The sequence below is a fragment of the Myiozetetes cayanensis genome, unplaced genomic scaffold (genome assembly GCF_022539395.1).
Source record: "Myiozetetes cayanensis isolate MyiCay16 unplaced genomic scaffold, myiCay2020 scf1, whole genome shotgun sequence".
Taxonomy (NCBI): Eukaryota; Metazoa; Chordata; class Aves; order Passeriformes; family Tyrannidae; genus Myiozetetes; species Myiozetetes cayanensis.
The window spans coordinates 106,360,053-106,383,410 of NW_026086604.1; the positions used below are offsets into that span (position 1 = coordinate 106,360,053).

At 40.5% G+C, this 23,358-nt stretch overlaps 1 protein-coding gene across 5 annotated transcripts in view; it reads left to right on the forward strand.

The window, feature by feature from the left end:
- Positions 1-23,358, forward strand: part of TRAK1 (trafficking kinesin protein 1) — a 130,262-nt gene that overhangs the window by 59,956 nt on the left and 46,948 nt on the right. For 3 of the 5 annotated variants that reach the window (XM_050307574.1, XM_050307564.1, XM_050307587.1), the window contains one exon: positions 3,780-3,974. Coding sequence is in view for 2 of the 5 variants with exons in the window: in XM_050307583.1 (XP_050163540.1) it covers positions 13,443-13,506 (64 nt within the window). In the remaining 3 variants the exon portion in view is untranslated. Of the gene's footprint in view, positions 1-3,779; positions 3,975-13,172; positions 13,507-23,358 lie in introns of those variants that run through there. The other 2 variants (XM_050307583.1, XM_050307593.1) reach the window with 1 other exon arrangement.

The following is a 23,358-nucleotide window of genomic DNA, read 5'->3' on the forward strand; positions in this document are numbered from 1 at the left end:
AAGATAAAAACCAAAAGTAATATGCAGTCTATAGAAAAGTATGTGTTACTTCCCTCTGTCCCTTCCCTTCTTTGACAGAGATGAACTCCACTGGGTTACAGTGGAATTGCAGGTCTACATCAGTCTAGAAAGAATAAGTTTCTCTTAAAAAAAATTGGTACCTATGTCAGGAAATAGCAAGAGCAGGGCTGCCTTACAGGCAGCTGACAGGATGGGAAGGGCACAGTCCTTTTTGGCAGAGCCCAGTCCCTTTGTCGCAGAGCAGGGCAAAGGTGCTGGCAGTAACAGTTCAAATTGACTCTCCAGGGCTTGATCACCAGACCAATGCTACAGGTCTGTAGCAATCCAGGAAGCCCAGGCAGTGAGTCAGGATCAGCAGGGAACAGAGCCTGCCTGTCTGCAGCACAGCACAGGGGAGGACTGGGGGCTTGGGTTTAAATGGGGCTTTCAGTGTTCTTGGGATGAATAACACAGTGATGTGTTTCTTTTTGTCCTGGAATGGAAAATGGGCAGATTTTTGCAAATGATTAGAGTATCAAACATACCATGGATTGCTCTGTTTATTAATAAATATTTAGCAATACATTGTAGTTAATTTATATGGTAATTAAAATTACATATTTAGAACTATCATACCTGGTTTGGGTATTGACACACACACACAGAATTTTTCATTATAATATAGATTGTAAGGTACCTCTGGAGGTAATTGTTCTGACTTCTACTAAAATCCAGCCTTCTAGAGTGAGTGCGCATGGCTCTCTGTGCCCCTGTTTGACTGTCCTCATGGTAAAAAAGATTGTATCTTTAATTGGAATTTTCTCTGTTAAAACTGCTCAGCTACTTCTTGCCCTATATTTGAAGCTCTAATTTTAATTGCAACATTTTTGCTGTTGTTGTTGGCTCTTGGTATCCATTTTTAAGACTGTGTCCTGACTTGATATATTTGTGAACATGAGAGACTGCATCACAGAATGCAGGTCAGGATAGTGTCAAAAGGTGCCCTACAAGTTCTTGTAACCAACTTTACCAGTGTGTCTTATGTGTGAACTGTGACACTGTTTGTTATTGCAATCCTAGTTTTCTTTTTCTTGAGAAAAATCTGCCAGCAGCAAAGGCAAAAAATATAGTGGTACTATATCATGGTGTCGTGGTTTTGCCCTGGCTCAATTTACTTTTATACTCCCACATACAATTACTATTAGCTGAGAGAAGGTTTATGCAGACAAAAAGAGACTGAATTAAAAAAAGTATGAGTATTTATTATTAACAAACTAAAACTAAAGAATTATATCTACAATAATTTTACTTAAGTAAAAGGTATTATGTATTTACAGAAGATACTTCTCCCCCCACTTCCCTTTATATCAGTCCAAGGAGGAGAAGCAGTCCTTTTCTGTTCTCGGAATTCCAGCTCTCTCTCTCTTTCTCCAGTAACTCTGCAGCACTTTTGTCGCAGTTGGAACTTCTTTATCTCTCTCTTATTCTGTGTTGGCCTCCAGGGCTGGGCCTACCCCCCTCCTGGGCTAAAACCGAAGGCTGAGGGTTACCCAGGTCCTGAAGGGTCTCCTTCCATAGACTTGCAAGGGGACACTTGCTTACTATGGATCTTCTTCCACAGGGTTACAGGGGATAATGGTTTAAGAGTTCACCCCTGTTTCCCTATGGAGGTCCCTCCCCATGGGAGAGCAGTCCTTGATTAACTTCTCGGCATGGGTCTAGTCTGGATCCCTTACTCGGATCCCAATATCCCACCTGAGCCATTTTCTGCTCCAGCGTAGGTTCTCTCTCTAGCACCAGCAGCACGGATCCCACACATGGATCCCAACATCCCTACCTGAACCGTTTTGTGTTCCAGCGTAGGTTCTAATACCCGTCAGGGTCATAAATCTTCAACAGCAGCAGCATGGATCTCTCACTGAGATCCCAAGCTTATCTGAGCCGTCTCGCTCCAGCATAAGCATCGATCCCTTCGAGGGTCACAAAGTCTTTAACAGGATTCTGCCTCATCTGAGCCGCTTTTACTCCAGCATAAGGCTTTCTCTCTGTTAAAGTCACAAATCTCTGGTGCATCCACAAACTCCTCTGTGAGCCGCATGGGGGGTCTCTTCACCCCAACAAACTTCTACAGGTGGCAGGGTTTTATTTTTCAGTCTTTACCCTGCTGAAGGGAGGAGAGCGAAAGGGAGAAAAAGCAGCTCTCCCCCCTTCGAACTTTTCTTCTCTCTCCTGCGACTGCAGCTTTGACCTTGAAAATCCTGTTATCTCATGGCTGGAATTCTTCTACAGCGGTTTTTCGTCTAAGCAGTTCATCTTTTAAACCCTTTTTTTTCTTCACTCTCTCACAAGAGAGAAGGGAGACTTCAGTACTGCACCTGCCCCCCCCGGCCCAAGCCGGGGGAGGAGGGGGCCTTGGCCCTGCTCGGGCCCACTACCCTTCTACATGGCTGCTGTTCTTAATTTCAACTGCGCCACCAACCTTCTCTTCCGTTTTCTTAAAGATGTAATTAGCAAAGGCATCACTGAACTTTTTGATTGGTTTTTTTGTCCGGAAATCACCTGGACAAAACCATCCTCAGCCCCAGGGATGGGCTGATGGGCAAAACCACGACACATGGTCAAAGACCAAGTTAAAGAGATATGTAAAGCTTACAAGCTAAAAATAATTTTTGAATTAAACATAAAAACAGAACAAAAATATAAATTCTTCTGTGCACTAATCTTTTTTCATGCTGAGTTTGTAACTACCCTGTTTTAATACTCACTGTCTCTCTATTCCCTAACCCTACCCCCCTTATTCTTCAATAGATGAGTCCCTGCTTCTAGAGGTCAGGCTTTTTGTCTCTGAGATCGTGCCCTTGTATTTTCTACTAGTTAACAGGCCATTTTAGGATAGTTTGTGCTAGCCATATCATCTAAACTGATTAGTATCTAGGTGTTCTTTACATACAGCAAAATGTGGGGGATGACTAGATTGAGAGCAGCCCTACTGGGAAGGACTTGGGGATGCTGGTGAACGAGAGGCTGTACATGAGCCAGCAATGTGCACTCGCAGCCCAGAAAGCCGAGTGTGTCCTGGACTGCATCAAAAGCAGCGTGGCCATCAGGGCAAGGGAGGTGATCCTGCCCCTCTACTCCACTTTGGTGAAACCCCACCTGGAGTGCTGTGTCCAGCTCTGGGGTCCCCAGCAAAGGAAAGACATGGACCTGTTGGAGTGAGTCCAGAAGAGGCCACCAAGATGCTTAGAGGGATGGAGAGCCTCTCCTACAAAGGAAGGCTGAGAGCACTGCATTGATTCAGCCCAGAAAAGAGAAGGCTCAGGGGTGACCTAACTGTGGCCTTCCAGCACCTTAAGGGAGCCTATAAGAAAGATTGAGAGGGACTTTTTACCTGAGTAAGTAGTGAGAGGACAAAGAGGAATGGCTTCAAACTGTTAGTAGGTTTAGATTAGATGTTAGGAAGAAATTATTTCCTGTGAGGGTGGTAAGGCACTGGAAAAGGTCGCCCAGAGAAACTGTGGTTGCCCTATCTCTGGAAAGTGTTTAAGGCTAGGCTGGATGGAGCTTTGAGCAGGCTAATCCAGTGGGAGGTGTCCTTGCCCAGAGAAGGGAGCTTGGAACTAAATGATCTTTAAGGTCCCTTTGAACCTAGGCCATTCTAAGATTCTATGAAACGGCCATCTTTGCTAGGTTGTATGTGTAGTATCTATATGTGTGTGTATATATATACACACTCTACTTGAAGTAACTAACAGAGATTGTTCTCTTTCTCTTACCAGATGTGTGCAATAGTACCAACCTTCCTGAAGTTGAAATCATCAGTCTACTGGAAGAACAACTGCCTCATTATAAGCTAAGAGCAGATACAATCTATGGTTATGACCACGACGACTGGCTTCACACTCCTCTCATTTCCCCTGATGCGAATATTGACTTAACAACTGAGCAAATAGAAGAGACCTTGAAATACTTCCGTAAGTCAAAAATTTGGATACTGTACAGAGAAACAAATAAAATAGTGCTATTTTTGTTACCTTCTTTGAAGTATCTGTGCAATTCCTTTAAAACTGTGAAAAGTAAGAGAATTGTTTGTGATTTATTGCTTTGGTCTCCAAGATTGAGATGGATAGAGAACAAAGGAAATATTTAATCAAGAACAGTGTATACCTTTTCATATAATCAAATACTGATGAAACTGAAATCTTGCTTGTTCTCTCTCACAAGACACTGGAATTTCTGTATCTATGCAACTTAGGAAGCTTAGACCTCTTCCCATATCCGCTTCTTTTTAATGCATTCTCTGACACATTGCGCTGTTGTCTGGTGGCACTGTGTGCCAGCATCACAGCATGACATTAAATCATTTTTCTGCAGCTTAAGCTTCTAGAAAAGACTTGTGAAGAACCAATCTCCAAGCATTTGGTTGAGATAGTTTGTCCCTTCATTGCTTCCTTTGTTCATATTTGTACTATTAGACAGAAAGATATATTTGTGCCTGAAGGGAAAGTGTATAGAATTGTGACCTTCGTGGTTTTTTTTCTTTTGTTTGAGCCTGGAGGTACTCTTATCATGGTGAATTGATTCATGTCTCTCTGGGTTCTTTCACTGTGAATATTGACATAGCTGTCCAATTAGAGAAAACTTCTGTGATTCATCCCAATAACTACTATGCTAAAGCAATAGCAGTGGATTTACGTAGATTATGTAGTAGATTTAGGTAGACTTAGATGGCGCAGTAGAGTTTCAGAAGGGCTCAACACAAACCTTTGCAAAGATGGCTTCATTGCATTTTGAAGCACCTGGATGATTTGGTTTGTTAGGAGCACAGCTGTGGAGAAAAGCATGAAGAATATGAAGAACTGAGTTTGACTTTCATGCTTCAATAGAGGGCATTCTGCTATTCCAGTAAATAGCTTACCTATGCTCTCCACCTCCCCCCAATCACACAAAAAACGTGTGAAGGGTGGGGACACAAGCCAAAGCTGATCTATGGAATCAGGTGTACTACACCACCTTGTTTCGTATCAGCCCATTCATTAGTGCTGTTATAATGATGGCAGAAGTTGGCTTAAATAAATGTTTTGAAATGTCAGGTTTCCAAAGTCTTTAGTAACCTGATTAGTCCTGTCTCATGAATAAAATCGTCTGTGTGGGTGGATTGTTGCAATAACCATGGGAAAGATGTTTTGTTAGTGGGGCAAGGAACTCAACAATCTGTGTGGCAGCATCCTTACTCTACCAGCTGAGATGCTAGTGGGGTTTGCAATGGTCTGTGACTGTTGGGGATGGATACAAAATACAGATTGGGTGGGGAATGTATTGAGGGCAGCCATGAGGAGAAAGACTTGGGGGCATTGTTTGACAGCTCAATGTGATCCAGCAATGTGCATTTGCAGCCAAGACAGCCAACTATATCCTGGGCTGCATTGAAACAAGCATGGTCAGCAGGTCAAGGGAGGTGATTCTCCCCCTCTACCCATCCTTGTGATGCCCCACACTGGAGTATCCAGCTCTGGGGCCCCCAGCATAAGAAAGGATGTGGACTTGCTGGAGCAAATTCAGAGGAGAGACACAAGGATGATCAGAGGGCTGGAGGACCTCTGCTGTGAAGAGGGGCTGAGAGAGTTGAGGATATTCAGCCTGGAGAAGAGAAGGCTCTGGGGAGACCTTAGAGCACCTTTCAGTACCTAAAACAGGCTACAGAACAGCCAGAGAGGGACCCTTTAGCAGGGCCTTTAGTGATAGGAGAAGGGGCAATAGGGTTAAACTGACAGAGGGTAGGTTAGGATTTAGTTACATGGAAGAATTTCGTTGCTGTGAGGGTGATGAAACACTGGAACAGGTTTCTCATAGAAACTGTGGATGTCTCATCCCTAAAAGTGTTCAAGGCCAGCTTGGATGGGGTGTTGAGCAATTTGGTCTAATGGAAGGTTCCCTGCCTATGACAGGGGGTTGGACCTAGTTGATCTTTGTGATCCCTTCCAACCCAAACCCTTCTTATGATTCTCTGAAAAGGAAGCTATGTAGAACAGAGGAATTGGACAGCAGAAGCTGCCTAGAACTGTGAGTACTTAAACAATTTTATCCAACTTTTAGCTTGTAAGCATAATGACTGCAACTTTACCATGTTGCTGTGGTTGTAGATTTCATCCAGTCAACTGGCTTGAATGAAAAAAATTTGAGTGTAATTTGTGCCACAATGTGTGTTACTGGGAAATAACTGCTTAAAGAAGAGGAACCAAGCAAGGAGATCTTTGATAAAGTTGATTCCTTACTGCTTATAGGCAGACACTTGTGTACAGATAGTAGTTTAAGAAGTTCAAGCAAATTTGGATTGAACCTTAGACTGATACCCTGGAAACTGAGATCTCTGACTTTACTTTTGTTCAGTTATTGTGCACTCTATACATGAGAGTGCAAGATCATAATACATCATAGTACATTGGCATGTTTGGAGAGTATTGTATTGTTTGTAAACATTGGTTTATGAAAAAATTAATGATGAAAGTAAAAATAGTATTTTAAGTAAGTTGGCAGAAAAGGCCTGTGATTTGTACCATTATCACTTCAGAAAGTGTTTTCCAGGGTGTGGCTGCTTGCACAATGATTCATTTTCAGTGCTGCAATTAAGCCACTCCTCCTGTACCTGTTTAGTTTGTTTTAAAAACCACAATGAGGGTGTGAGTAAATACTGTAACTCGTCTCTTATAAAGGTCTACTTCTGGAATGACTTATGAAAAATGTCCTTGCAGTTATTGGACTACACGTTCAGATTGATGCTGGTTTATAAAATGTTGGTGGAAATGTGATGAGTTTCCTTCTGTGTTGATCCATACAGGGTAAGAGTTAACAGTGACCCTTAGCTATTTTGCTGTGGCTTACTAGAGCAGATTTTTCTACCTTCATGTGGCTTTTTGGTTTTGGGATCCTCAGTCCAACTCCCGACCACAAAGGTTGGTAGTCACAGGATCTACTGGGCTGCGTCACTCATGAGGATGGACACAAGGCTACTTAGACCTCCTTTTAAATTAATTTAGAAGATATTGGTAGGAAAATGAATAGTTACATGTCAAAGCATTTTAATTTATTCACACTTTTGCCGGGGGGGGGGGAATTTAAGCTATAGTCCAGGGTAGGTGATGTAGGGAATTAGTTTTTAAAATTTAATTGACAATTGGGAAAGAAGACAGTTAGGAGGAACTGAGTAGTATTAGGCCTACAGTTGTTTTACATTCTGGAACTCCAAAACACATATTTGTCATTATTTCCTTCATATACTTCAGACAGAAGACTGAGCCAGTCCCTACCAAATGAATAAAATAAAACTGATCTTCCCCTAATCAGATAAATCAAGTGTCATCTGACCAGTCCCATTAAGCTCTTGAGGCAGAGTGCCTTTTAAGTCAGCCTAAAATATGGTGCATAAATGTATGATACAACCAAGTGATGTTCCATCTCCCTGGCCTCAGATTAGGGGAAGTCAAGCACACTTCTAACTGATGGCTAGGGAAAGGTCTGTGTAAGAGCCAGGCCTGGAACACAGCTCTCTGAGCACCTTAGGTAGTCAACAGGCTACCTAAGAGGCAGTGACCAGGCACAGCAGCAGTTTACCGAAGAGTCTGGGTTTTATCGTGGCAACCTATGGGGATAGGACCCATCTGGGAAGTCCTGGGAAGTCTCTGACAAACTGAGGGTGCCTGCTGCTGCCTGGTAAGGGCAAGGAAAGAGGAGCCACAGGGATGCGGGACTGAGGAAGCTCTAGTGACTTTTGAGAAGCTGTCAGGTGCCCTGAGCTGCCTTTGGAGCTGCTGCTCATTAGGGATGGTTAACACCTTTTTAGCTGGTGCTTGAGAGATAACCCTCTGTAACAGCCAGGTCTGGAGCACAGCTCCCAGAGACCAGCAGTTTGTGTGGGAGGGTGCAAAGAAGGGATCCTCATCTGAGTTCAGAACAGCCTAAACCTTCAGAGGTGGTCACAATGTGCCACAGGGTGCCTTCTCCAGGTTTTGGAGCACCTGTGCCTGCCAGGGCAGAGACTTTAACCCAGGCACATCAGATAGGGGATGTAGCCTTGCAAGTCTCAGGCTGCAGGGAGTGCCCAGAGCCTTTCCCTGAGGTAGGGAGAGATGTCCTTTTATGCAGGAGGTGTGCTGCTGTTGATCCATACAGGATCTTGGCTGTCACCAGGTGAAGGTCAGAGGAAGTCACCAGGCCGTGCAGCATCAGGGAGGGTGCGACATAGGCAGATCTAGGAGGAGTTGTCTGAGACACCAGAGGATTGTGCTCCCATTCACAGGGTCCTTGGTAGACTGGAGAGATGAGTCAAGAGCAGCTTTGTGCAATTCATCAGAGGGAAGTGCAAAGTCCTGCGGCTGGGGAGAAACGACCCCAGTACATGCTGGGGTCCAACTGCTGGAATGCAGCCTTGCAGTAAAGGACCTGGAGCACCCTGGTGGACAGCAAGGCAAACGTGAGCCAGCAATCTGCCCTTGCCGAAAAGAAGGCTAATTGTATCCTAAGCTGTACTAGGAGTGTTGCCAGCATTTTAAGGGAGTTGATCCTTTCTCTGTACTTAACGTTGGTGAGGCCACACCTGGAGTGTTTGGTCCGGTTCTGGGCTCCCTTATTCTGTATTCCTTCAGTGTAATGCATTCCTTTCCTCTCCCAGGAAGCTGCAATCATAACTCTCAGTGGGTTTTTTCCTTCCTTGTTAGTAAAATAGGTCATAACCATGCTGCTGTAGTATTTTTGTCTATCCAATCAAGCATGATATTAAGCTCAACTTCATTTTACAAATGTTTTTGCTGTTTCCAGGAAAAATATAACCAAAAAAAAAGGAGATTGTAATTTATGTTATTTCCAGGTGGTGAACAGTTTGCAAAATTTGGTTCTTTAAAGCTTTATTTATTCTTAATTTTCTTAATACTAGGTAGAGCTGTATTCTCTTAAATGTCTGACTCTTGCTATTATGGTCTTATTTATAGTATTTAGGTATGCCCAGTGATACCGTAATTAAACTCCACAGCTGGTTTTGGAGGAAGGTTGCCAAAGACAACATCAGTTTTGATCATATATAAATGCAAAAATAGTACTCTCCAGTAATTATGGGGGGAAGGGAGAAATAATCCTTTCATGTGGAAAATAGCTTTTTGTCATTAAGTACTTTAATTATATCTGACTGCCCCTGTCTCATGTTAAAACATTTGTTTCAGTGGGAGAACAGTTAGATTCTTCTCTGCATCAGAAGAGCTTTTTGCTTGTATCAGGTGAGGTCAGTGTGCCCTTACCGTGTGCAGAAGCAACAGGAAGCTCCTGTACCATTTTGAAGCCCTGGATATGGATATTCATCCCATTTTGACAAAGGAGAGTCAATCAAATCTGAAGCACCCATTTTTCTAAATACCAATTCTAAAAGCTGCTGATAACAATGCTTTCAGTGTTCTGGGTTCTGGTCTTTTCAGGTTAAGCAAGACTTCTTGCTAAGCAAAATATGCCACCAGAAGAGATGACTGTCCTAAGTCAGAGTTGTTTGCTCTCAGTACATGTGCAGTCACAGGATGACTCCTGTTCAGTGTTCTTGCAGAAGGTGAAATACCAGCAACTCTTCACTTCATGTGAGATTCCAATTTAGAAATGTGTGCCAGCCCATCCTTGAACATCAAGTGGGCTTTTAAATATACTTGTTTGCCTTTTTAATGCTCTTTTTTTAATGCTTTTTTTTTTTTAAAGTCAGTTTAAAAAGGTCAGTTTGCAAAGTATGTGTTGTGGCAACTGTGATCAATATGCCATTTTGCATAATGGTAACCTGTGTAGCTGCTGCTATGATGAAAATGACTCCAGACCAAGTTAATGGGATGGGCAACTTTATCCTGAGCAGTGGTGACTGTGTTGGCGACTGCAGAAAATGATGATGCGATAGGGTGTTTAATTATCTGAGCATCCTGATGTAAAGCTGTAGCCAAGAGAGGAAATGTGACTTGGGAGTTAATCGAATGGGAGGTAATACACTGTTGCAGCTGCCGTGGAATACTCCATCCAGCTCCAGTGTTCAGTTTCAAAGGATCCTCCTGCAATTGGAAAAGGTTTGGAAAGAAAGCTGCAGATGACTAAGCATGGGAACGCAGGATTTATAGTGACATGCTGGATAATGACATACTTTTAATACTTTATTTGCCAGCAGAGATGACTTGCTGTTGCTTTGCACCCTAGCAGCACAGTTCACTACAGTCTTGAGTGTGCTGCTATGGGATAACTGAAGTTATCTTTGTCAAAAATTCTCTTCAAACAAAGAAAAGGGTTTGTGTGTTTTTTATAACCTGGCTAATTTAGGCAGATCAGTTTAGCGTTGACCTCTGGCATGGATTTATTTCAGCTAAAAGGAAGGAGAGGGCTGATGAGCTTTTCAAGCCATCTTTTCTACCATTATTATAGCCCTTTGTAATCACAATCTTAAGGAATGCTCAGTCTAGCTGTTCACAGTTGGCTACTGAAATTCTTTATTGGTCTGTATGTTTTGCCCTTTGGAGAGCAAATAAAAGGTGAGGGGCTTGTTTACATCTAACTACATAGTTAGATGTAAATATAAAAAAATAGGACAAAATGTAGCAGCTGGAAGGGAATGCTGAATGAATAACTGTATTTAGCTTTGGAATAGGAAAAATCAAGTTCCTTATAATATGGAGACTTGAATACACAGAGGTTCAATGTTTGTACAAGCAGTCTACCAGAAAAATATATTGTTCTGATAAGTTTCACATAAGATGAATCCGATACACCACTGTAGGAAGAAAAAATAGGGCTGCATGTAGGTTCTGCAAGCGTGCAGCTGCTTTGTTGGCTTGGTCAGACATTCCTGTTCAGCTTGACAACCCTTCCAGCTTTATAGAGCTACAATTTCTCACATAATTGAAGGGATGCTTGTGTGTGAATACCTGGATGTATAGTATTCTGTCTGCCCAGGGTTTCTGTCTTCATGCTGGGAAGATAATACGCTTATCCCATATTTCCAAGTCTCCTGAGTTCTGAAATCATTTGGCCACACAAGTGATTTTCTCCACAGGAAAATAATGCCTATATGGATTACACCAGTGTGTTTCCAATCAGATCTGCAGAAAAATATCAATAAAACAAACAAACAAAAGGCCTAAACCCCTACCTTGAACCATTTTTATCCTGTCTCATTGAAAGGGAGTACGTGTGCAGCAGGGAGGACAGTGAGAAGAAAATTCTAGCATGTTGAAGATTTCCTTTGTTTAAAATGTCAGCAAATAAAAAGGAGAGTGTCCCTGCAGCAATTTAAGCTGGTAGACAATGTTCATTCTTTCTATTTTAAATGCTTATTTAATAGCATTACCCAGACTGAAATTACCTTTTGGACAAAAATAATACAAGTGGAACAAATAGCTTCTATGCAGAGCAGTTGAGTTGATGTTGCCATAGGAACCTTTATTTTTCTCTGACAGTATTTTAACAGTGTAGCCTTAATTGTATTTAATAGCATGTGTAGTTTTTTCCTTTGTGAGTATGCATAACTGAAACTCTGCAAGACTCAAAGTACTGCAGTGATAATTTCTTATACCAATAATGCTGAAATACTACTGTGGTCATGAAACCAGTGCATTTTCCTCTGCATAGCTTGACTATTCTTTACCTATTTCTATTGCAGTAAAGCAAAGCAGTGCCAGTCAAGGTGTAGAATAAGTGATAACCACCTAGAAGGGACATGAGTGAGGGTGACCGTAATAGAAATCTGCAAAATTGTGAGTGATTGGAAGCCAGAGGTGCACTGAGTGTTCAGATTTCCAGAGCTAGAAGCATCAAATTAAGTTAGTAAAAGTGAGTTGCAGAGCAAAAGATGAGGGTTTCATACATCATGAATAGTAGATGTGTTGAACTCCTTGCAAGAGGACGTTTGAGGTGCTAAAATTGTGTGTGGGCTCAAGAATAGATAGGATAAGTTGTTCAGGAATTGCTAAAAGTAGCAGCAGCTGCATCTGTCTAAGGCTGTATCTGAAGCTGGAAAAAAATGGAGGTTGGGAGGGCAGTTGAAAAAGTGTTGGATAGTCCTCTGTTACCTGCTCGTGGATGTTCTTGTGGATGGAGTCTTCAGCCAGAGAGATGCTCCTTGGTCAGACCCAATATAGCCTCCTACTTTGTGTTGCTAACATAGGTCACAACTTAATCTATCTATTCCAATGCTGGTGTTAGCAAAGAAAAAGTTTCCTAAAAAAAGGGGAGAAATGGGTGAAGAATATATGCTGGTTATGAAAAATGGATGTCGATCCCTTTGGTAACTATACTTGCCCATATTCAGGCATGCTTTTTGAACTACTGTGTTAGATGATTTAATGCCTTAAACCTGTCTGTTCCTCAGACCGGTTCTCTTCTAATAGCTTAAAAACAATTTTATTGAGGGCTGCAAAAGTATTTTCTTTCATTTCCAAAACATTGAACGCAGACATTAAGCTGTTTTCTGTGATGACCTTCAGTATTTTTAGGAATAAAGTAGTGAAACTTTGGCCTAACCTCTTATTTTCAGCTGTGAAGCTTAGGTGCTTGGGGAAAAAAAAAAAGGTCAGTGGTTCATGGAGAGGACAAAATGTAGAAACAGATCAGCGTTTTTTTGCAAGGAGAAATGTATTGCTCTCCTGATTTTGCTGATTCTTTTTTGTTTGGCATTTTGCAATAGCAGGATGTAGAAAGGATTCTATTGGATCAGACCAGAATAGTGTAACAAAGCAGTAACATGGTTTAATTTTCCATGGGGAAGGCAGGCTTTTATCAAACTGTGTGGAGGAGAGTAGTAATGGACTAGATTTTCATTATTAATGTACTGCATGTCCCCAGTGAATTGCAACAGTGTGATGCTGTTGTTATGTGAACAGTGGCAGTGAATTGTATCATCTTTCTGAGCAAGGATTTTTGTTTCCAGTATGGAGGACTCCTTCTAGTCTGTGAAGCCAGAAACAGCAAAATGCATTTTCTTCATCTCTGCATCGCTTTTGGAGCCAGCTCGTCTCCATGGCAACACGTTAGCCTGAAAGAGATGTGGAGACTGGGGAGGAAAGGAATGAGTTAGAAGCAGCCGGGCGGTGGTGTGTGTCCCTAACGTCAGCGCATCAGCCTTTTGATAGGAGGATTTCGTTAACACCCATCCAAGGCTCCTGTGCAGAGCTTCATTACAGGAGCCGACAGGGCATCTGCTTCCTTTCTGCATCCTTTTTCTAGTTTTTATTTTATTTTTATTTTTTTTTCCAAATACACTCTCCACACACCCCTTTTTATTTCAGTTGTGGCCTCAGCGAAGATGTGCAGCTCATTTTCAGCTTCCCGTGAGCTGTCTTGTGCTCTGGCATTTTGCAAAGGCAGGAAGGCATGGCTGCATTTCACTTGACCTTAGCAGCGAAGTGAAATCTCGTGCATGTCGCTGAAGGATACTGACTATGCAGAAATTTATTGAAGCAGATTATTATGAACTGGACTGGTATTATGAAGAATGTACGGATGGTAAATATTTTTTCTAGTCTCTTGTTTCAGAACTGGGAGCTTGTAAGCCGGGAGCATCGTTGTTCAGTGGTTCCAAAAAGGAAACACCTTGAAAAAGGCAGCACCCTGGTGTGACAGAGATGCCCGTGTCTCTCTTGCACCTCAGCATCTCCTGTGAGCGTGCTGGAGGAGACTGCTGTATGGCTTTCTTGTTTTTGAAGGGAGTGGCAGAGGAGCATATGCACTGTATGAGCAGTCTTTGGGCAGGGGAAGGGATATTTGAAAAGCTAACTGTATGTATAATAATTCAGCTGAATTAAATTACCCTGATGGTAAGATTTGCTGTTGGTTCGAGTTTTAAGTCTGTGTTTTTTCTGCATTAGCAATATCCTGTAATATGTATATATTTCATGTGTTAATAGGCAGTACATATTTTCTCTCTAGTTATTTGTCTGTGAAAGACATTAAAAGCTGCAGATCCTTAAAAGCAAGCAGGTTAACTTTTTAAATTGGTAGAATTACAAACTCTGGCTAGCATTACCTCTTGGGCCTCTTGCAATTTTTATATAATATTTGCTTGGGTGATTATTTCTTTATCAGAGCACCAAAGGTTTTCATCAGGCACACAAGAAAGGGTAAGGAATGGCTGAAACCTGTATTCTCTGCAGCATAGAAAAATCAGGATTCCTGATGGCACTCTGAAACAAAATGCAGCTTTTGGGAATGCAATAGTTGTGTATGAATTTAATTTTCGTTGGGAGAGCTCAGCCTAAATGAGACAAGTCAGAGATCACAGTAAAGCAAAGAACAGAGAGGAGTAAGGAGTGTAGGCCCAGAGGATGATGTATGTATGTAATACACAAAAATATTTCAAAAATGTTTATATGGTAGTGCTTTCATAACAGTGTCAGAGGGGACATGAAGTATAAAGATGAGGGTGACAAAATTTGAATGGGTTTTTATGGTTTTTTGAGTGGCATGTGCCTCCATTTGTTTCTCAGTGCTAGATTTTGGAACTGAATGCAATTTCAGAAGCTTGTTAAACTTGACCTTCTCTTATATTTAGTTGATTATTCCCATCCAAGTGTTCAAAGAGAAAAGGTGCATATTTATTTGAGAGATCTGATCACTTTAGGTTGGATTGAATCCATTACGTAACCCTTATCCTCTAGGTTTAACCCTAGTAAATACTGTAGCATCTGATTAATCCACATGATGTAACAGGCTGAGTTGTCCTGCTTTTAGAAGCTTAAAAAACAGACCAGTTGTACTGTCAGTAGAAGCTGTAGCTGATTTTTTCCCTCCAGGTTAAGACTCCCATAGGTAGTCGGGTTTTTTTATGGTCCTTTGTCTTTGTGGTCCAAGTGTCATTTTTGTGCAAGTGTGCTATGCCTGAATGTCTGAGCTAAGAGCTGAGCTGCCCATCAGTTTTGCCTTAAGGTGTGTGCTTGCACTGGGGAAACTGTGGGAGTTCCACAGTCGTGGAATAAGCAACAGGTGTTGGGCAAACATTTAAATCCCTATGAAATCAGGACCTCATGGTTGGTCTGATTCTGGGCTTTCCAGTTTCCTTGTGAGTGCTGAGCCCCTGCCCAGCATACTTCTTCCATGAGCCGAGATCTACAGGGAGCCAGCTAAACTGTGTACTGGCTATCTGTTTGAAGTTCTCCCTTAAGAGAAGGCAGAGTTTAATGTCTGATAGTGAAATATCTCCAGCAGGTAAGGCATAATGCATTATTACATTTTTATATTATTATTATTTTGTAATTAAAGCATTAGTTTTTACATGATGAAGCATAGTGCTGTCAGTCCTCTCTCAAGTGAATGGTAGTCTCCTAGGGTTCATAGAATTCAGTGGGGTTTAGCTTTCTTTTACTTCTCCCAGTTCAGATGTGTGAGAGAGAAGGATTTGAGAGGTGCAGTGGAAGACATAGTCTTTGGCCTTCAATATAGGTATATTAATTTGGGTTTAAAATAGTATTGGCATTTACCATTGATGGAGAAAACTATTCTAATTGTGGCAGGAGACAAAAGGCATCTTTACAGGAAAAAACCTGGAGCTCATGACATATAAAAGATGCCTGTCTCTTAATGGGTTTTTTGGTTTTTCTGCTGTGTATTTGTTGATGCCACGAGTCGTTTTCCTGAGATTCTTTTTACGTTCAGTAGAGCAAGATAGGCCGTTGCAGCTCAGCTGACCTGTTTTGAATATCTATTTTAAGAAAAATTGAAGCATAGTTTGAGAGCCAATTTTTCTGCCATACATGGACTCTCTGGAGCTCAGATGTGTGTGAGCATTTAATTGTGAATCCCACCCAGATCACCCTTTTTGGTAAATATTACACTGGAAAACCGTGGGTGGTTCATTAAAACTAATAGAAATTATCACAAGATAATATCCTACGGAATTATTTCTGTGATCAAATTGTTCATACATTCTTTGTCAGAGTCACTGGGACTCACAGATTTCCATTTAAAAGATGTGACTTAATTTGGTTTCGTTTATTTAGTAATTATTTCAACAGCATATGGTTTCTTGTTCTTCAAAAAAAAAACCAGTCTAAAATTACATCAGGATATAAGGTTTTAATGCTATTATTTAACTTAAAAAGTAATGAAGTGACTCACTGTTAACTCAGATGTAATGAATTTCTGTAATGATCAACATAGTAATGATGCCTTCAACTTTTGGTAGTGGAATTTTTTTTTTAATACCTTGCAAAAGCAAATTAAAAAATGCTGAAAATTTACAATTTATAAATCCTTGCAGGGTTGGAATAATTAATTAACTAATTTGTTTACATAAGGTCCTTTACAGACTTTATTTTTGGTACGAGTAGATGGAAATAGACAATAGAATGTCACACTGTTTGAATCAAGGGTGTTAACTAACATTACAATATATTGAAACCTCTATAAATAACTATTATACTGTGCTTTTTACATACATTTTCAAGTATAGTATTTTATAACATGAGTGACAGTTGTCACCTTAGTTGGCATTAACAAAATATATTGTGTAGGTGGAATGGGGAGAGGGGAAATAGCTATTTTTGTAGTAGACTCTGACAGAACCAATGACAGAGAAAGAGGTGAAACTTTTGTAGACTCTTACCATGAAAGATAACTGTATAAATGTGTAGGTTCATTTGAGTGTTTTTTTAAAGAAAAACAAATGCATTCTTAAAAAAACCACACACAACGCAACTTGTGCAAAAAAAAATATACAACACCCCCCACCAAACTACCAAACAACTAAACAGATGTGTATATACTCCTAAAAATCATTGTGAATGGGCTTGTCCCCTTGCCTCTCTCTTAGGCCAATATTTGTCTAATGAACAATGCTTTCTAGAGAAATCCAGGTTGACTTTAGATCAAATTACTTTTCTTGCAGTTTCTTCCATTACTTGTTTATTTCTACCTCAGCAATTCCATGCTAATGCGTAAGAGTTCTATTGTCTACAATTCCAGATGACTTTGAATGTGCAATTGACTCTTTCCTCCTTCTTTTGTTGGCCATAAGTTTTGGCAGTTTCTTACGGAGGAAATGGTGTCTTTTCCTTTTTTCCCTGCCAGTCATTGGTTTTACCTCTTGGTCAAACATGCTGAAGCTTCCAACCCTTTTTGTGTTTGCTTGAGCCACTTCATCTTAATTGTTCTGACACCCCTTATCCTGCTTTTGCTCTTCTCTTCAACTGTCAACCCCTACCCATAATTTTCTTCCTACTCATGTTGAAATGTTTTTACTACCTGTTCTGTTTAGTTACTGTTTGGAGCTTTTCTCCTCTATTCTGTTTTTCACTCCACTGAATCAATAATCAGCAAGCTCCCTAACTTTGATTTTAGCTGAACAATAGTGAACAGTGTTATCGCTTGTTCTCTTTGATCTCCTATGAGTGGTTACTTATCATTGACTTGCTTGCATCAGTGTGGTGACCCATCATCTCCTCCATACATTAGCTCTTTTTAACTCCATCCCTGTGGACAGAGTAACCCTGGTGTTGCTCTGAATGTTAGTGGATGCTGACACTGGGCATGCCATCGAAATCTGTGAGAGTCTTACCAATGCCTTTAACATTCACTCTCTGAAACAGCCCTTGCTCTATAGGTATGCAGCTGAAATTCTCATTCAAGTTGATCTTGTTTTGCTCCCATGTCCTTTATCTCTATACTTGATAAATATGTTTGAACCTCGGTTATAACTGCATAATTGTTGATACAATTTTCTTATTTTCTGCTTTTTGCTATGTCACACTTTTTTCTTTATTCCTTCACTGACTCCCTGTTCTTTATCCAGTTAGACCTAAGCTAATTGAACTTAAAAGCCACATAGGGCAACATACACTTCAGTACAGAGGTATTTTTTGTCTTCAGTCTGCTAAGCTGCTAAATATCCAGATAAGTGTCTTCCCACTTCATCCCATTTCTTTTCCTTGCTACAAAAGTAACATGCTGTCCTTTTGATTGAGTGACAGAAGACAATTTGTGTGGGATACTGAAAGAGTGGTAAACATGTGAAACCTGTAAAAATTTGAACAAACTAACTTTGTTTGACTGTATATATTAATAGAAAGCACACGTTCAATGACGAATTTATCTCCCACACAAAAAACCCACCCCAAAATACCCACATTTCTTCATCAACATGTTTTACATCCGAGTGCTGCCATTTTGTCTGCTAGTTTTAGACTTGTTTGCTTACAGAGAATCTCTTTGTTCTAAATGCAGCATTGTTAGTAATAGCTAATTGTGCCCAAGTTAGATATTTTTTATTGATAAGGGAAGGTTAAAATAATTTGAATGCGTTGGAGTTCCTTGGAAATAATGAGTCAGGATATGAGGGTTTGTTTGTATTGTGTCCAGCCTCACCCTTCTTCAAACTAGCTCCTGGTTTGCGTGTTTCCTGTTTCATTGCAAAGTTGCTGAAGACAGTCTGTACCTTAGTGCAAGCATTGCTTGAGGAGTGTGTGTCTGTGTGCTTTGAGCACTGCAACCCACTTAACAAGCTTCCTGACAGGAGTTAAATGTCTTTAGCCACTAATTCAGAGTGGTGATTACAGCAAATACGCCAAATTTACTTTGCCATGGCAGCCCATAAAAATCAATGTTCATTCTAGTATGTTCTGAAAGGCCCTGAGTGTATGTTTACAGGAAATATTAAAAATCTCTTTTGAATCTTTCCTAATTAGATTGTATATTTTCAGAACTGTATACAGTTTAGCACTTTTTAAAACATTTTTCTCCATAGCTACTTATTGTTTGGCATTTGTTGGAAACCTGGCTTGTAACCTTTAGCAAGTAAATACTCCTGCACTACTAAAGGGGCTTAATGCAGAACACACTAAAAAGGAGTTAATAGTGTGAGGGTGGGACACACATTCCTCCTCCACCCATTATAAATTTGCATCAGCATTTATCGTATGCTGATATCAAAATAGGTATTGCAACACTTTTTCTCAACTTTTGAATGTCAGACAACTACTGTGTGGCATGAGTTGGCATGAATCATAGTTCAGAAATCAACTTGTGGGAATATTGATTTACTCTCTGTATATTGTCATATATATTGGGCAGCAACATACATGTCTCCTTTATAAACTAGTTGGTTAGCTGTAGTTGAGCACTTGTCAAGATTAGTAAAACTATATCATGTTTGACAGGGGTGGACTTTTCTGTCCATAAGTTCTGAAAGCTACTTCTTGCATTCTTTTAAAATTGCTTATTCTTTTGGTTACTCTCAGAATTTCCATTTTCCAGCTATTACTGAAATGTAATAAATTGACACTGAATGGCTAGTAGGTACTTAGTCTGTAATTAATTTTTTAAGAGTATTGATTCACTGTTACAGGGGAAAACTGAAGACAAAAAAGTTCTAAGGTATCAGAAACCAGACATGACCCTAATTACTTTATTATTAAAATCATATCTTTTAATGTAATGATGTGAGGAGAAAGGACAATCCTATTTTTTCCCACCACCTGAATTCTTGGGGCTGTTGATGCTGCTGAATATTGTGGTAAATTTTGGCAGTCGAAGGTCAAGTTGTTTAAGTTTGAATAGTAAGATCTTTATTCAGAAATGAACGTTCCACTTATGTGTATTTCATATCCTTTGGCTATTATTTAAATAAACATTGTTGCACTGTATAATTAAGAGTTCAAAACTTGAAACAGAATCGTTCATCATAATTGTATAAAATGATTTCCTTCTAGTCTCATCCTACCTCATACTTCCTCACCACTAGAGAAACGGTAATAGAGAAATTGTTCCTACATGACCCAAACTGTTGCTTTCTGCTGGCTTGTAACGTAATGTTTGTCTGTCTGCCTAGCACTGATGTACCCCCAGAGGGTGATGAGCTGCCTTTGCCTCACAGTGCCCCCACTTTGTCTGCAAATGCTTTGCCTCGTGACGAAGATAGGAATGCTTTCTGCAAGCAGCAAAGGGCACCTGTTTGCTATTGAAAGTAAGGGAGGTAGCTTGGCAAACATTAAATATCTATACCTGCAAAAAGTTAAATAAGAAAGTTAACCTGCTCTATGTGTGTAGTCAAGATTAGCAAATACAACCTGTTGGAAACCAAGAGGTCTGAGCACAGGAGGTTTGTTTTTTGTTGAACAAAGAACAGATATGTACACCCTTGAAAATTCTCTAGGGTGCCATATGTGGACTTGTGAGGTATTTCTTTTCCCATAGCAGACTAAGAGTAAAGATGACTGTGGAAAACATGGTATTTGACAGTGATATGTCATTTAAGTGCTTTGTACAAGTGTAATTTTTTTTTTTTTTTTATGAAAGCAATAAGAAAGCTCCTTTCCCCAGCCTAGTTCTTCACACAATGGTTTTAGCGTGTGGTGGATGCTGCAGTCAGACTGTACTGTGCAATAGCCCCGGGTATCAAGATCTCTACTGGGTGGGATTGGCATGTGTGCCTGTACAGGCTCAGGCTTCATTGCTCCAGTGAGGTCTGTGTTACTTGGAGCATTGGGCAACCTGAGAGGTGATTTATAACTCTGACGGTGCACACCCTTTCCCAGGTGTGACAGTCAGAGGCTGGGTCAGACGTCTGTGTGGAGACACTTGTGGGGAGCTACCACTTCACTTGTAAGAGCAGGGGCAGAAGAGAGAACCTTGTTGACGTGAGCAGTGCCAGGGAGGAGGCTTTTAGCCCACTAACTTTGGCTGAAATATGTTAGTGGAGCTTTTGAGAAAAACTGGCTACCATCAGAGCCGGTGTAAGAAACAACATAAATCTTTTAGTAATTATTAGACAGATGGTGTCTTCCCTCCTCCACCCCATCTGTACAACACAAAGCTGTTGTGCTAAGGACAAATACTCCAGTCACTCAGGAGCTCCCTGGCTGAGCATGTGATTAAGGAAAAATGGTATCCTGCTTTGTGGAGACCTTTCTTTGCTCTCCCCGAAGATACAGCCTCCGAGGGAATGACTTGCCATCTCCTGTGAGACTAAGGCATCATATCGTGTCTATCTGGGATAACTTCAGCAATGTCAGTAAACGAAGAGGAAAGCTATGAATATGACTATGAAAAGGAAAAGAAGAGGCAATGCACTTTTGACAGGCAGAGTCTTGATATCTTGGAAGAAGGTACTTTTCACCTTTTGTTTTTAAACTTTCAGGGTAGTATATGCATGTGATCTGAGTGATGTTTGTGGGTTAAATCTACTAAATTTTGCGCTTTTTTAATGTTTAGCCAGTACATTTGGATGAAATATTAAGAAAATACTAAAAGAAGAATAAGATAAATCTTAATTTATGTATACTTCTTTAAAGAAGAAATACATGGGCAACAGATTTAGGCTGTGCAATACCTATTTTATAATGGAGTTGTGTGTTTTTTATATGCACATCAACTATGTGTCTTACAAACCTTATGACAGCTTAGATTGCCATTGCCAACAGGTGCTTCTAAAGGAATAGGAGCAACAATTTTTTAATGCTTATCCATGAATTTGAAAGTGCAGAGACAGAAATGATCCAAGTGTGGAATCTTATGACTTAAACTTGCAATAAAACAAACAACCCAAAAATCTTGCCATACTTTGTGGAAATAATGGACAACTGCTGTATTGCAGGCAACCGGCCTGTTCAGATGGGAATTGGAATGTGTGTGCTTTGAAAATCCTCCTGTGCCCCTGCTCTATAGAGAGGGTGCCTATGCTAGGGCTGCTTCCAGCCAATCTGGCAACCTTTTTTCTGAGCTTCAGGTACCAAAAACTGAATGCACCATTTCTGTTAGTTCATGTTCTGCAAATATTGCTCTAAAATAGCAGTTTTGTGGTAGTTCCAAGTACACTATTATAAGGCTGATGTAAGGGTGCGTTGAAAGATTGTTAGAACAGAGAATGCAACCTGCTGTGGAGTTACACCCTCATTCACCTTGTGGGAAACAGTTCCTGAGTCCAGAGTCTTGGTGAATGAAGTGTGCTCTTTGGATCCTGTTCCAGAGGACTCCCCTGTGAAAACTTCCTCACAATCAAATATTCCACCTGGTTTTTGGACCTACTCAGTTAATAAATTATCCATCTTTCCTATTGTGAGCCTCTGAAGGAAGCTGAGATAACTTGTGTGTCTGTGCAATAAAGAAAGGTGCTGGAGAGAACATTGGTAAAGGGGAAATTTAAAACTGGGGATTGGGGTAGAGAGAAAATTTATCAAGAGAGGTCTGACATTGTTTTATGGTTTATTTCTTGGTTTTTTGTGATTAAATGGTTTCTGAAGCATACATCATGCTGTTGTTATTCTTCCTGTTGACTTTTTTTCATCCAGATGTAAGGACAATCTGAAGCTGTTGTTAATTTTGAGGGGGAAAAAAAAAAGTTGAGTTCAAGATGGGATAAAATTAGCCCTGTCTTTCTACAATGTCTTCCTCTCAAAAGCTCAGTATGTATTTGAAATGCCTTCTAAAGATGCCTTCTTCTTTCCACCTATATGTTCATGTCACCTACACACTCAGTGTAGCAGAGATACAGATACACAAAAATAATATGTGGTATTTCCGTGTATGTTTGCATGTGGGCACAGTTAAAAAGGGTAGTAGTTCTCTTAAGATAATTGATGAGTCAATCTATAAGTAAAGCAGCTGGAAATGTCAGCATGTAGCCTTTTCATGCTGAACAAAAGAAACATTGTAGCCATGTCTGACTATAAATCGCGTATCAGAAATGGAAAATCTGAGGATATGCTTCACTTGAACCATTTATAGTTATTGAAGAGGATAAAAAAATGTGTAATTAAGACTCCTTAACTGTTTGTCCTACTCTGTGTACAGAATGTACTTCTTGACTATTATTTCCATGATCATGTTAATGTAGTGAGGTTTTTCACTGTCCTGACGTTTTGATCCTGTAACTGCCCTCAGTCCTGTTTCTGGAGCCTGTCACTGCCTTACACCTGGCAGCGTTACAGAGTTGGCTCTCTTGATGAGGATGGGAGGTACCTTCATAAAAGTCTGGGCCGAACAGTCCTGGAGTCAGTGCATTGCTTTGGAGCTGTAAAGTTGCCTGACAGCAATATGTTTACCCTAAATTTGATAAGCTGGTCTTGGGGCTGACTGTGGTGAAACTTTGCTCAGGGATATCTGTTGATAGCGTCTACTCAGTTTTTGTTCATAAAGGAGCCTGAGCTGTGAGAGGACAACCTGTCAGTTTTCTTTGATTACTGATTTGCTGCATGAGCTGTTTCTGAAAGGGGGCTGTGTTTTGATTTTTGCTTTTGCAGCTGAGACAGGAAAAAAGACTATTATCTATTTCAGACCTATGATGGCAGCCAGACATTTCTATTTCAATTTCCTAATGTAACAAATTAGAAGTCCTCTTTATCTAAAGTGCTTGGTAAATGCAGACAAAGA